Source organism: Arvicola amphibius, chromosome 11 (assembly GCF_903992535.2).
Source record: "Arvicola amphibius chromosome 11, mArvAmp1.2, whole genome shotgun sequence".
NCBI classification, from domain to species: domain Eukaryota; kingdom Metazoa; phylum Chordata; class Mammalia; order Rodentia; family Cricetidae; genus Arvicola; species Arvicola amphibius.
Genome location: NC_052057.2, coordinates 18776270 through 18791810, shown reverse-complemented (window position 1 = coordinate 18791810; position 15541 = coordinate 18776270). Strand labels below are relative to the sequence as shown.

The following is a 15541-nucleotide window of genomic DNA, read 5'->3' as shown; positions in this document are numbered from 1 at the left end:
TGTCTGTGGCAATGTCACCTCAGAAGGTCTTAGGAACCATGTGAGATGAAATCAGAGGCCTACGTGGAGCCAGCCTGGCTGTTCACTGCCCTGGAAAAGCTGGCCTTGCCAGTCAATTGCCCAGCAAGAGAGCTGGCCCCTGAACTCAGAGATAGTGCCCCCACCCCTCACCACAGGCGAGGGTGAACCTACTCTGAAGACGTGAATGTAGGAGAGCTAACTCTACCACCACACCCGAGGTGAGTGGCCCCAGCTGCTCAATCTGACCTGACTGACTAATACCCAGGCCCACAACTAGGCTTTGGGTTGACTCATCCTAGCATCTACTCCATCTGCCACCTGCTGGAGTTCGTGAAGAGATTCGTCTCTAGAAGGATACCTGCAAGATCTCCAAGACATGGGGCAGTCACAGGATAACCCAGCGTAGCTTTGGTGAGGATCCCGTGAAGACAGTGTGGAAAAAACCAGAAACCTTGAGCCAGGCAAGTGACTCATTACAAGGAACATTTGACATTCAAGCTGAGGGGACAAAGGGGTTACTATATGACACACCAAAGCCTCCAGTGCCACCTGGATGGGTGAAGTACTGATGGAGAGGCACAAGTGAGAAGGAGAGGCAGAGATTTTTCTGTTTCTAATGTTTTTTCTTCTTGTTGTTGTTGTTCCGTTTTCGTTTATTGGTTTGTTTATTTATTTATTTATTTATTTATTTGCTTTTGGTTGCGCGAATATCTTTTTCTTTCTTTCATGGGGAACACAAAAGGGATGAGGGGGTGATATGGGGGTAGCTGAGAGGTAAATAGAATTGGGGTGCATGATGTGAAATCCCCAAAGATTCAATAAAGAAGTTTTAAAAAAAAGAAAAGAAAATTATTAACCATAGACTAAGCTAGAAATGCTCACATCTCTGACTTACTTGGGGAAATGACCTGGAGGCTTTCTGATGGAGTTCAAAAGAAGGCCGTTATCTGTACTCAAGGAAGTTGATAGATAGTGTTGGAAATTGGTAATTCAAGGAAATGCAACATAACAGTAATGTCTGCAAATATAAAATAACATCAAGAAGCAATAGTTAATAGCGACAATGCTTGGCATACAGGGTAAGTTTATGGATTAAACTATTGCCTTTTGGAAAAATATAAATCCTTTATAAAGTTAGCACATGTATCTATTTTATTTCAAATGCTAAACAAGATATATAAATTACAAAGCAAATGAAGGACAAACAATCCAGTATTGCCAAAGGTGCAGATTTGCTTAAATACCCCAGTAATTTTGATTCTATGATGAATGAAAAGGTAAGCTTGCTAACTCCTGGTGTATAAATATTTACACATTGATTCTTTTCAAGAACAAATATGAGAACCCTGAATATTGAACTAGGAACAAATACAAGTAACTCACCATTGTACAGTATTTTCATCATTTACATACGTAAATATGAATTACCCTGTGAGCACACTAAGGTTAGAATGCTATAAACCGCTTTAGAAGTGGTCCAAGTTGAGTGTAAATATTTTCTTGAAAAATGTTTATTGATTTTTTATTGATCTCTACAATTTTTTCTCTGCTCCTCTCCCTGCCTCTCCCCTCTGCTTCAACCCCCTCCCAAGGTCCCCATGCTCCCAAACTATTCAGGAGATCTTGTCTTTTTCTACTTCCCATGTAGATTAGATATATGTATGTCTAAAGGAGTTATTTAGTTGTAAGTTTATGTAATTTAATTTTTTTAAAAGTTATGTCTTTTAAGAAAGTAAAATTTTAGGAAATTTAACAATAATCATTCTCTAACCATACTTGTCAGCTTCAACCCATAGCTGACATTGCTGTGTCAAGGCATACTGATGTGGAGGGGATAAATATTGAATGGAAGAATATTGAACGGAGCTGACAAGAATCAATAGGGGCCTAAGAATCAATTATCAGGGCTAGTGTCCATTTCTGAGGCTAACACTTAGAAATCTCGGGATTTGGAGGACAAATTTGTTGTTTAGTTATTTTTTTAACTTTTGTTTTTGTGGCCGGGGTATTTTTGTTACTGTTTTTTTTTTCTATTAGTTATTTGAGAGTTTCAAGTTTTTCTTATGGCATGCTTTGATCATATGCATCCCCAACTCTTCCCAGATCACTGCTTCCCTATCCATACAACATCACACCTTCCCCCTCTTTTTTTTTCAAGACAAATTTGTGCTGCCCAAATATTTTTGGATGCTTCAGTTTTGCACATAATAAGGTGCGCTTACTCGGAGTCACACCCTCCTTTCCCAGCAGCTAAGAATTAACAGTCATTCCATAGCTAGGGGTGCAATTGTACACCCTACTTCCCTCTTGATGCTTAGATTTAACTTGGTTTGGGCTCGTGCGTGCCACCATAAATGCTATGAGTTCCTAAGTATGGCTGCACTGAAGCGTCCAAAGTTATTTCCTTATAGTCATCTACTGTCTCTGTTTCCTCCTCCTCCACAATGATCCTTGAGCCCCGAGACTATGGGTGTGGTTAACAGGCATCTGGCATCTTGTGGAAGAAGTGCTTTGCTCCATCCCTTCTATTTGGCTGGTACCCTTCACTATCCTTTCAGGAATCTCCTGTAGATTCAGCCATAGTGTGTTGCTGGCAAGGGAGTTGATCATGGAAACATCCTATGTGTCAGTCCCCCATGCTGCCTATGTGAACGGAAAGGAAGAGCAGATAAATGGCCTTACTCATTGTTTTCTCTTACGTCTATGGTCTCCCTTTGCTTACTAGCTGAAGTCTCGTGGCTCTTCTCATTCTCTGAATTCCAAAATTTAGCAGTACTTTTCTTAAGTAGCCAAGGGTATTCTCTGATGCTTATAATTAAGAATTCTTAAAGTCATGAGGTTCATTTATAGAATGCATAGTGGTCATTCTTTCAAAGTCATGTCAATATCTCAGGTGTAAAACAATACTTGGTATACTGATATTTATACTAATATTGAAATTTTGTGATCAAATAAGCAAACGTTGGAAGGATATTTGGAATAGAATTTTATTTTTTAAAAAATTTATATTCTGGAAGCCCTAATCCTGGTTTTTCAGGATATGATATTATTTGGATATAAGATCCATAAAGAGATAAACATGATTTTTAAAATGATCATTAGGGTTTTGCTCCACAATGATTGATGTTTTCATAAGAAAATGAGAGTAGGAAATAGAGGAGGCATTAGACACAGAGAAATGAGGTGGCAAACTTCTAGCCAGAAGGCAGCCTTTTGAAAGCCTAAAAAGAAACCAACCCTGTATCCACCTTCATTTTCAGCTTCAAGTCTACAGAACTGAGAATTCTGCCGTTAGCCACCCAGTGTTACTGTGTGCCTGTGAGGCTGAGAAAAATGGATGTAAAGTTTCATGATCTAACTGTGAAACTAAACTCAGATCCACACCTAAGAATGCACTGTCCAGTCTTTGTATTGAGTCAAACACAATCAACAAACTATGTCACATCTGTGATAAGAATCAGAGAAAGCATTCCAAACAGTATCTTAGTGAACTATGTAATTGACTGGTGTCATTTTTCTGACACTGAATACAAGAACAGGACAACCACGTGTCACTAGTCAAACAAATAAATTGACCTTCAGATTCCCAGTTCACATATCTTGAACCAACCAGCAAATCTAGTTAGAGGTTTGTTTTTCAAACTCACATTTTAGATTATGGTTCAGTAGATCTTAAGAAAACACTGCACTTACCTGTGACTTTAGAAATACATTCATGATTTTCTCAAACAACTTTAAAACTTCTGGCAAACTCCTAACCTAACCTGTCTTTAACTCATCCTGTCACAGAAGGTTATCTGCATCAGCAATGTTAACTGTAGAGCCACAAAGGGGGAAGAAAACATGGGCTCTTTAATTCAGTGGAAAGTGAAGGCGAGAAAAAGTTGCTCTGGGGGAATGAATTGATTCTATTAGCTGTCTCAGTTACATTAATATCATTAGAACACCAAACACCAAGGCTTTGCAAAAAAAGAGTTTCCTGAAGTATGCTTGGGTCCATCAGCAATGGACGTAATATAGATCAGACAACATACATTCTCTGGAGACTTTTTATCTCTCCTAATTCAGAGAAAGCTTAATTGAAATACTATTACTTCTTTTCCGCCCTTTAAAGAAATCCAACACCTAGTTGAGATTGTCTCCTGGATTCCTCTCTCTCTCTCTCTCTCGTTTATGAAAGGAAATGTTTCTGGAGTCATCTTTTCAGCTGAGTACCCAAGGTCGTTTGATTCCTTATTAAGCAGCTTCACAAACTTTTAGTTCATCGAATCCAGTGGAAGAGCAAGGACAAGTTTCCTTCTGAGAGCAAAACTAGACTTTCCATTGATGGCTTAACTAGGAAATAGAATGTGAGTCATGCTATAACTTGAAAATTTAGTTGGAATTTTGAATTAATGAAGAGTTGAATATAGCACTTTAGAAATATCAGAAAAATGATGTGCTTAAGTATTGAATGTCCCTGGAAATTGCAAATTCAAATACAATGCATCTTAAAAATAGCTTGGCAAACATAAAATACTTAGAGACAGGTCTATACATGGACAAAGTTTTATAAATTTAAAAAATATTTGTGTTGAGAATTTACAAACAACTTATACACACTGGGAGACACTAAAATATTCAATTTTACTAAAATATTCAATTTTAAATATTACATTGTTAGCCTGTAAGTTCTTCCAAAGTGGATCAATAATCAATATAAAAAGTATTTAAAAATCAATGAAACCTTAATAGAAATTGACAAGATGACTCTAGATTTCAAATGGAAAATGAAAATACATTGAATAACTAAAAGAAGAAGCTGGAGAATTTATCTGGTTCTGAGACTACCTGCCAACCTAAATACATTTATAAGCATGAAACACAGTGTGCTATTGGCATCAAGATGGGCAAATGGCAACATGAAAATAGGAAAGTCCAGAAATAAACTCATGGGTATGTCAGCACTGGTTTTGAACAAATTAATGACATTAATGACAACTCAAAGTTAAAAGGAAAAAAAATCAATAGCGTCAATCTGCACAAAAAGCTTTCTCTCCTGGCGGTGGTAGCGCACGCCTTTAATCCCAGCACTCAGGAGGCAGAGGCAGGCGGATCTCTGAGTTCGAGGCCAGCCTGATCTACAAGAGCTAGTTCCAGGACAGGCTCTAGGGAAACCCTGTCTTGAAAAACCAAAAAAAAAAAAAAAAAAAAAAACTTTCTCAATCTTATATTTTCTTTCTTTGTGTGTGAAATTAAATTAAAATGCAAAATAAGTCAAAATATAAACCTAACTCTGGGGTCTCATTGAACGCGGCGCCAGCTTGGGGGGAATTGGTGCGGTGTCCTCGCCAGCACAGCCGGGCCTACACGCGAGCAACCATGTCTAAGGGACCTGCAGTCGGTATTGATCTTGGCACCACCTACTCCTGTGTGGGCGTCTTCCAGCACGGGAAGGTGGAGATAATTGCCAATGACCAGGGTAACCGAACCACACCGAGCTATGTGGCTTTTACTGACACGGAACGATTGATTGGGGATGCTGCTAAGAATCAGGTTGCGATGAACCCCACCAACACAGTTTTTGATGCCAAACGTCTGATCGGACGTAGGTTTGATGATGCTGTTGTACAGTCTGACATGAAGCACTGGCCCTTCATGGTGGTGAACGATGCAGGCAGGCCCAAGGTCCAAGTAGAGTACAAAGGAGAGACAAAAAGCTTCTACCCAGAGGAGGTGTCCTCTATGGTTCTGACTAAGATGAAGGAGATTGCAGAAGCTTATCTGGGGAAGACGGTTACCAATGCTGTGGTCACAGTGCCAGCCTACTTCAATGACTCTCAGCGCCAGGCAACAAAAGATGCTGGAACTATTGCTGGCCTCAATGTGCTTCGAATTATCAACGAGCCGACTGCTGCTGCTATTGCCTATAGGCTAGATAAGAAGGTTGGAGCTGAAAAGAATGTGCTGATCTTTGACTTGGGAGGTGGCACTTTTGATGTGTCCATCCTCACAATTGAGGATGGAATTTTTGAAGTCAAATCAACAGCTGGAGACACCCACTTGGGTGGAGAAGACTTTGACAACAGGATGGTCAACCATTTCATTGCTGAGTTTAAACGAAAGCACAAGAAGGACATCAGTGAGAACAAGAGAGATGTCAGGCGCCTGCGTACTGCCTGTGAACGGGCAAAGCGCACCCTCTCCTCCAGCACCCAGGCCAGTATTGAGATTGATTCTCTCTATGAGGGAATCGACTTCTATACCTCCATTACCCGTGCTCGATTTGAAGAATTAAATGCTGACCTGTTCCAGGGCACTCTGGACCCTGTAGAAAAGGCCCTTCGAGATGCCAAACTAGACAAGTCTCAGATCCATGATATTGTCCTGGTGGGTGGTTCTACCAGAATCCCCAAGATTCAGAAGCTTCTGCAGGACTTCTTCAATGGAAAAGAGCTGAACAAGAGCATCAACCCTGATGAAGCTGTTGCTTATGGTGCAGCTGTCCAGGCAGCCATTCTATCTGGAGACAAGTCTGAGAATGTTCAGGATTTGCTGCTCTTGGATGTCACTCCTCTTTCCCTTGGTATTGAAACTGCTGGTGGAGTCATGACTGTCCTCATCAAGCGCAATACCACCATCCCTACCAAGCAGACCCAGACTTTCACCACCTACTCTGATAACCAGCCGGGTGTGCTCATTCAGGTGTATGAAGGTGAACGAGCCATGACCAAGGATAACAACCTGCTTGGAAAGTTTGAACTTACAGGCATCCCTCCAGCACCCCGTGGTGTTCCCCAGATTGAAGTCACTTTTGACATTGATGCCAATGGCATCCTCAATGTTTCTGCTGTAGATAAGAGCACAGGCAAGGAAAACAAGATCACCATCACCAATGACAAGGGCCGCTTGAGCAAGGAGGATATTGAGCGCATGGTCCAGGAAGCTGAGAAATACAAAGCTGAAGATGAAAAGCAGAGAGATAAGGTGTCCTCCAAGAATTCCCTGGAGTCTTATGCTTTCAACATGAAGGCAACAGTTGAAGATGAGAAACTTCAAGGAAAGATCAATGATGAAGACAAGCAGAAGATCCTAGACAAGTGCAACGAGATCATCAGTTGGCTGGATAAGAATCAGACTGCAGAGAAGGAAGAGTCTGAACACCAGCAGAAAGAACTGGAGAAAGTCTGCAACCCCATCATTACCAAGCTGTACCAGACTGCTGGTGGGATGCCTGGAGGAATGCCTGGTGGCTTCCCTGGTGGTGGAGCTCCTCCATCTGGTGGTGCTTCTTCAGGGCCCACCATTGAAGAGGTGGATTAAGTCAGTCCAAGTAGACATGTAGCATTTGTTCCACAGGGAAACATTTGAAGGACCCAAATTTAGCAAGTTTCATGGCAGTTTCAAATTCAAACTGCTACAATAAATTTACTGGGCATTCTCAATACTTGAACATGTTCAATGTGCACAGGGAGTGAAATAAGCATTGCACTTTATAACTGTATCCTAAGTGGAAAATGCAATGTCTAATAAAACAGAAAATGCAATGTCTAATATAAATATTTAAATTGGCACCACCAAAAAAAAAATAAATAAACCTAACTCTGTAAAATTTTTGGGAGAAAGTGCTATGAATTTGAACTAGGTAGCAATGCTTCCTAAGATCTAACACTAAACACTTAATCCCCAAAGGGAAAATGGATGAGTTATACTGCATTGCAATGGTTTGAACAAGAAAAACAGGAAATGTACCCCATAGTCTCAGGTATTTAATCTCTTGGTCTCTTTGGTTGGTGGTGCTATTTGGAAAGGTTTAAGTGGTTCAACCTTGCAGGGCAGTACATCACTGGGGTGTGGGGGCCAGGCTTTGATATGAAAACAAACAATCAAAATAAAACAAAACATGGTCCAAAATTCCAGTTTGTTCTCTTCTTCTTCTTTCAGTTTGAGTGTGTGAGCTCTCAGTTTCCTGCTCGCGTTGCCATGCTGGCTACTTGAGGCCATACCGTCCCTACCATTATGAACTCCAGCTTACTGGGACCAGAAGCCAAGATGGTTTTTCTTCTATAAGTTGTCTTGGTTTGTGGTGGCTTTATCACAGCAGCCAAAGAGTAACTACAACAGTTCTGCTACTTAAAAAGTCCTATTCTGAGATAAAAAAAAAAAAAAAAAAAAGAGCCTCACATTCACTGGGAGAAATGTTTTTAGAGTGTTTCTGATTAAAGAGTTCATTCAGGATATATGCAGAAAATTTCATATTCAATAATAAAAACAAAGCCTATTTCAAGTGAGACAAAGACTAATGAGATACTTCACAAAAAGGGTACATGAATGATAAGCAGGCACTTGAGATGTTTGACATCATTTGACAGTAGCCAAATGACAAATCAATCCCAATAATATGCCACTGTATTGCCTGGATACGTCTGCTGGGTGCTGGTGATGCTGTCTGAGGTGAGCTCACATGCCTGGACATATAAGGAGGTTTAACCTCATTGGGTCAGTCAGATTCACACTGAGGTTACTTTTAAGTTTCTTAAGGTCATTTTGATTCTCTGAATTTTAAAAATTAAAAAAAAAACCTAAATTTGATCCAAGTTATATCATTTTTTCCTCCTTGGTGTCAGAAAGAATTATATTTCTGCAGGGTTCCAAACACTTTATTTATCACTGTCATGGAAGCTGCCATTATCTTTCCCATTCATCTTACCAGTCAGGGACGCAGACAGGATGTCCATTTTCCTATATCCCTTGTTCTTTTCCAATCTTGCCTCTCTCACACTTTACTATAATCTTGAACTATTGTAATATCTATTGACCATGAATTCTGGTGGAGGGAACACATATCCTGCCAACAAGTTCCAGATCAACTCCTAGCTACTGTGCAGTCCTTGCTGTCAGCAGCCATTTACATAGTTCCTAGCCCTTAGTTCATCATCCTGCTCTCTCTGTGGCAAGACAAATCCATTCATCCGCAAATGGGTGGGTCAGCAGTCCCTCACTCTTTCTGCTGTTCTTCTAGCCTACTCTGTCTGGAATGGGGATGCCAGAAAATCTGGGGTAAGCTTTAATTCAGGACAAAGCATTTCACAGAATATGCCAGTGAGAAGGACGAGAGACCTGAGAGCAGTAGGAGGACATATCTTCAGTGTAAACTGGGAAACAGGTTTAATGGACAGGAGTTGAAGACTTTTTCTGTTAAAGAAAAAATATCCAAAATCATGGAAGCGTGAACCTACTTGGGGACTCAGGGTTTGCAGCAGAGCCATAGAAGACAGGAGGCAGGCAGGGGAAAAAAAATATAAAGGTCAGGGCCGCAGGTGATGCTAAATGTGTAGCTTTGTTTATGCTGGCTGAAGGCGCTCTGTACTTTCCCCTAGACCGAATGCACTGCTAGTTAAAACAATGCACAGTGAGTTTCTTTTTCCACGTAGTGAGTGATCATGAGACCAGAGGGTTGGAAATTGCGTGGAAGGAGCCACACTGTCTCCATGAGCATGATATCAGTGCAGTCACATGGGCTGAACTCAGAGTGGTCCTCTACGAGGCTTCTCATGCTGGCTTGATGTTTGAAATGAGACTTTTAACTTAGAGCAGAAGAGTCTATGTAGAGACTTTGAGCCTCAGCTACCATGTACCTTCCTTCCTCCCACCATGCTTCTGCCCTGTACACATTCTCAGAGGCTCTCCATGGCTCTTCCCTCTTGAGCAATACCTGACTTTATTCACCTTCTTTGTCCCCAACCCTGTGTTTTGGGTGGCAAGAGACTAGTGGGAAGGAAGACAGAGATAAGAAAAGGCTATGTTAAAATATTCCAGGGCCTCTTGGTGCCAGGTAGGACATTGACTATCACTACCCTTAGTTGTAATTCCATGACTTGTACTGCATATAACTCAATCCATGTGAGATTCTTACCAGCTTCTAATCTAGGCAATAAACAGATTCCATTACAAAGGTTCCATTATAAGCTCCCGATGGCCAGTTGTGCACCATAATGTGGGATGGATCACCATAGAAAGATAAGGATGATTGGTTAGATGGGCTTCTTTTGACTGGACAAATGCATAATCCACTTTATGTAGCACATGCACCAAAGGTAGTGAAAGAAAACCTAGGAGCTCTTGTGTGAAGCCAATATTACTGTATTTGGTGTGTCCCCAACATAGTGGCTGTGTTAGCTCTTGTATTTGGTTGCTGAAAGCCTATGATATACTAAGCAATACATGAGTAAATGCAATAAATGAGGAGATGAAGGTCTTAGAGGACAGAAACATATTGAATATTTTTGCACCTGGGAGCTCATTTTCAATTGCCAATGCTAGTCAGTGCTGGGAAGATTCAACTCCAGGATTGGTGTGGTCTAGGCAGGAGCCCAGGTCTCCAAAATGAAGAAAAAAATAGAACAATTTCTCTCTATCAGGTTGCCTGAATTTCCCCACTTCATAATTACTTGATACTTTTGAGTTCTATGAACTCAGTCTACCCTCCAGTTTATTGAAGAAGAAAATGAGTAAAAGCCATGCATGAAGTGTCTGTGTCTGTACATGCCTGTTCGTGTTCATGTATGTGGTTTTTACAGAAGCCACGAATTCTGACAGTGTTCGGAAATGTGTGCAATCACACCAAGTGACTTCAGACCGGGGAGGGGGGTCTCTCTCCCATGTGCTCACCGATAAGGGCAGTTTTGTCTGAGTGCTGCTCTCTAATCAGGAAAAGGCAGAGAAATGACGACAAAGCCTTTATCTGCTGGGTGGAGACCCAACCATTGTAGAAAACAGTCACTTTCCAGAGGCCAAAGGGTCTACTGCCCTCATGAGCCCCTAAGAAGTAAGTGTTGAAACAGATACATGCGGAGGATTGGCTCTTCCAAGCTACAAATTCTGTCATTTTGTGTTTGGGGTAATAGTTGGTTTCTTCTCTGCCCTCTGAGACTCTGAGCGCTGAACATATGACCTCAGCACTGGGAGTAAACTGTTCTGAGAAGTCATTATCTTTACAGAGCACAGTCCTTGGAACCTTATTGTTTATCGCTTTGTGGTCTAACAGGGTTCCTGTTGAACCAGATAAGAGGGGCAGGATGGCTTTAGTAAACAGACAGGAGAAAATAAGATGGAGGAAGGAAGAGAAGAAGAGCTGAGGGCGGCCATTCTTTGCCGCTTCACCTTGGTGAATAAAGGGTGCTTGGGAAAGATACTCATAATATCTTATATTCCTTTTCTAAGGAGAGTAACATTTAAATCTCCAGGACAGGGTTAGGCATTCTGCTTAGAGGTGCAATAATCCACAGTACACACACACACACACACACACACACACACATGCACACACAGGCACATACACATACGCACATGTACACACACATACACACACACACACACACACACACACACACACACACACACTGAGAGTCTGTAAATTGGAGCCATAAGCAAAAACGTGACTGCTGCTGAGTTTAAGAGATGTTCTAACTCAGTGGTTTGCAACCTGTGGGCTCACATATTTACATTATGATTTATAACAGTAGAAAATTACAGTTATAAAGAAGCAACAAAATAATTTTATTGTTGGGACATCACCACAACATGAGGAACTGTATTGAAGGGTTGCAGCATTAGGAAGGTTGAGAACCACTGCTCTAATGAAAGACTATTTGAACTGCAGAATCTCATCATTCTAACTGCTCAGCTTTGAATCCTTATAGCAAATGGGGGGGGGGGGGGGAAGGTGCTCCTCATGATCTGTCAGGACCACAGATTTTTTTTTGTCCATGAGAAGGTCTGGGTAATAAAAGCTGGTAGATTAATAAAAATAATACTTGCCTCTCAAAACTGTTGGAAGGGTTACAGATAACTAATACGTAGAAAAGACTTAGCCAGAGCCCAGCAGGCACTGCATTCTCATCATGTCTCGTGCGCCACTGGAAAGGGCAAGAATCCGTGAGAAAGGTGTCAAGTTGCATTTGAGATTATTGCGCTAAGTACAAGCAGTGAGTCACTTGGTAGTGATTGAAGGCTTGAAGTTGCCACTTTTCTTCATCATCAGTCCATCTTCTCCACGTAATATATGTCAGAATTAAACTACTGCGTGCAAAATTTTCCCTCTGGTTTTGTTTGTTTGTGTTTTTGTATATGCCCTTATGTCCGTGTGCATGCTTGTACAATCAATGTGTCAGTATTTGTTTTCTTTCAATTAAATACATTAGATGTTTATCTTTTAGTGAAATGAAGAGTTTCAAAAACCCTAATGTCAATAGTACAGTAGAGCTTTCCCCCCTTGTGTTTGGGATGAGTTCTGAGATGCTTGGGGAACACCAAATAGCACCAGACTCTATGAACGTCCTATTTCTTTTCCTGTGTTACTTATCAGGCTCAGCACACTTTCCTTCCTGCCCCAGTTTTTTGCTTTTTCTTTTTGTTTTTTTTTTTTCCCGTCTATTGCTACCATGATGACTTACTATGACCAAAACCTCCTTCTGGAAGAAAGGGTTTATTTCAGCTAACAGCTTATTCCTTGATTGAAAGAAGCCAGTACAGGGGCAGTAGGCAGGAGCTGAAGCAGGAATTTTGGAGGAATGCTTCTTCTGGTTTGCCAAGCCAGCTTTCTTAGATAGCCCCCAGCCCACCTGCCTAGGGATGGCATTGCCTACAATAGGCTGGGCCTTCCTATATCAATTACTCATTAAGAAAAGTATATCCCACAGACCAGGCCACAGGTCAATGGAATAGAGACAATTCCTCAGTTAAGGGTCTTTCTTGCCAAGTGACTATACTTTTTTTCTCAAGTTCATGTCTGAAGGTAACTACAACACTCACTTAACTTATTAAGAATCATTCATCTTTTCACTTAAAGAAAAATATGGCTTCTCTTTGACATATGAAATTATCAGTATGACTAATCTTGATCTTCAGGAACTTTAACCCAACTAAGGCTTACCTATTATCCTACCATGGCAAACCTGGTACCTGGTACCAAAAGGACCACTCAGTAACTAAGGGACCAGTAGCATATACAGCGTAGATATGGTGGCCAAAGAGACGGTTGATGTCCCAGATAGAAAGGAGGAGAAAAACATGTTTCATCAAGTTACTCCAAGAGTGTTTAATTTAAAATCTATAAATTATTTTTATATTTTCTCACTTAGTAGTATTGAATTATGGTTTATTTAAGAAAACAAAAACACAGCTAAGGGACACACACCCAGAAAACATACAGATTGTGTGTGTGTGTGGGGGGGGGAGTATTGGTTTATAGATACTTAAGTGAGCTTAAACCACACCAGATTGAAACTCTACTGTTGAGTTCTCTATTCATATTTTCCCTTGGAGTCTTTCTTTCTATCTTTCTTTCTTTCTTTCTTTCTTTCTTTCTTTCTTTCTTTCTTTCACACTTTTCAGCAGATTACCTTTATTTGTAAAAAAAAAAAAAAAGCCTTGTCTAGTGGGTCTGAACTACAAATGGACCAAGAATTAGTTCGTTTTCTAAAGGAGCATACTATACTAGAATTGAAATTATATGCAAATGCAAATGAAAACCATCTGCTTGGTTACTACTATATTTATTAGGACTTGTAAAGAAGGAAGATTTTTTTTTTTATTTGTAGAGAAAGAATGGAATCTTCTTTTGTACCTGCTCCCATCAATTGCTGAATGAAGGTTCTATGATGACAATTAAGGTAGTCATCAATCTGATTACAGGGGAAGGCTGGTTTAGGCATCCTCTCCACCTATTGCTTAGGGTCTTAGCTGGGGTCATCCTTGTGGAATTTTTCTGGGAATTTCCCATGTTTTTGCTAGCCCCTCTATCAAGATATGTCTCCCCCCCCCCTCTCTCTCTCTCTCCTTCCCCCTTCTTAAGCATCCCATTTCCTCATGTTCTCCTCCTCCCTCTCTTCGGGCCTTTTCCTTCCCACAGCTGCCTCATAGCTCACCCCTAACAGCTGTCAGCTCCTCCTCAGGATGAGGAATGTCCTATCACTTGCTGGCAGGTGGGTCATTTGCTGGGGAGGGCGATCTGGAAATGAATTTTCACCTCTAAATGTGTATACTCAGCTGCTTCCATTACGTCTGAATTTTTTAGCTGTTCAGAAACAGATCCTCAGGGAGAAAGCACCCTGGCGCTCATGAGGGAAGCTATACGTCTTCCCTCCTCCACCCTCAATCCACTCTGCACTCTGGAGGGAACCGATTTTATTCAGCTGGGCTATGCAAACTGCCACAACAATCAGAAGGCAAGGCTCTATGGTGAAGCTAATGAATTCCTCCTGTTGAACATACAGTAGGTCCTTCAGAAGTATTCAAAATGCCTGCGATTTGGTGCAAGTGTATGTACCAACGAGAGGTTATTTTCCACAGTTATTAATTTAAGCCTCCGCCTTTGACCCTGTATCTTCTCTGTATCAAAATCCTTTTATTTTCTTTGGAAATAAAATTCACAGGGTTTAGGATAGAACTGATCTGGAACAACTTTCTACCTAATGGCAGCTAGGCAGAACTGCAGGATATCTCTCAAGCCAAGACAGAGCCTAAGTCCAGGAATTCTGTTACTCTTTCAGCAATTGATAACATCGTTCAACCGGAGCTGCTTGGAGCTGCACTAAGCTGCTTCGTTTTGGGTGTTTGATGCTATCAGCCGTACCAGGGAAATCCAAGCCACCAGTGGATGTTCAAATCTGAGTCGAACAAAGACCGAAGAGGTATGATTAGTGTGCACTGTAAAAAACACATAGATCTCAATGACTATAAATCCAGGCTTGGGAACTAGCAAGTATTTGTTTTTGTCGTTCCTGAAAACTGATTTCCATGCTCTCCTTCCTAAAAGCAGAGAGCAGACTTCCTGCAGCGCTTCTGAGGTCCAACTGAAGACATTTCTGTGGTAAAGATGACAGAAAGCAGCAGCCAACCTCAGCTTCCCTGGGGAAAGTTCGCCCCAGAGTGAGGGAAAGCATCCAATGTTCTTTTCATGTGAAAACACGTCTTTGTTCAGAGAAGGAGGTGAGTAAATGGAGCCTTCTGCAACCCTGGGAGCCAAGGGGCAGCCACCACTGGCTGCCCCGTAGCCAAGATGAGGACAAAGTGAAGAAAATAAACAATTTCCTCTTGTGATGTTTTGGGAAAATAGAATTTGATACTAGGTCCCAGAAAGTAATATCAAGTATAACTGTACATAGGGTTTTAACCTATGCCATTTTCTGGGAAATTGGACAAAAGTATTTCTTCCAAGTATAAGCAGAAGTGTTGTTTCCTACCTATTTTTATTTTGCTCGTTTAAGAGCTATTAGACACAAGCTAGTCTCTGGGATGTAAATGGCTGCAGGGAGAATGGAGGGCTCTTTGTCTTCCCACATTGTTTTAAATATTACATTAATGTTGGTCAGGGTGGAAGACATAACTTTACATTGATTATAATGTAAATGAGATTACAAGTGCATGCGTAAGAATTTTTTGGACAGTCCTTGTTGGGAAGGGAGCCCCAGATTCACCGCCATGACCTACGTGTCAGAGAAATTAACCTAGTGATATGGGAATGTCCTTCTGTACATGT

The 15541-nt window shown here is 41.0% G+C and overlaps 1 protein-coding gene across 1 annotated transcript; it reads left to right on the top strand.

Annotated features, from left to right (window-relative positions):
* The first annotated feature begins 5347 nt into the window (after window positions 1-5347).
* On the top strand, window positions 5348-7547 carry LOC119826334 (heat shock cognate 71 kDa protein-like). Its single transcript, XM_038347565.1, has one exon. The coding sequence runs from the start codon at window positions 5383-5385 to the stop codon at window positions 7321-7323; it is 1941 nt and encodes a 646-aa protein (XP_038203493.1). The 5' UTR covers window positions 5348-5382; the 3' UTR covers window positions 7324-7547.
* The last annotated feature ends 7994 nt before the right edge of the window (window positions 7548-15541 follow it).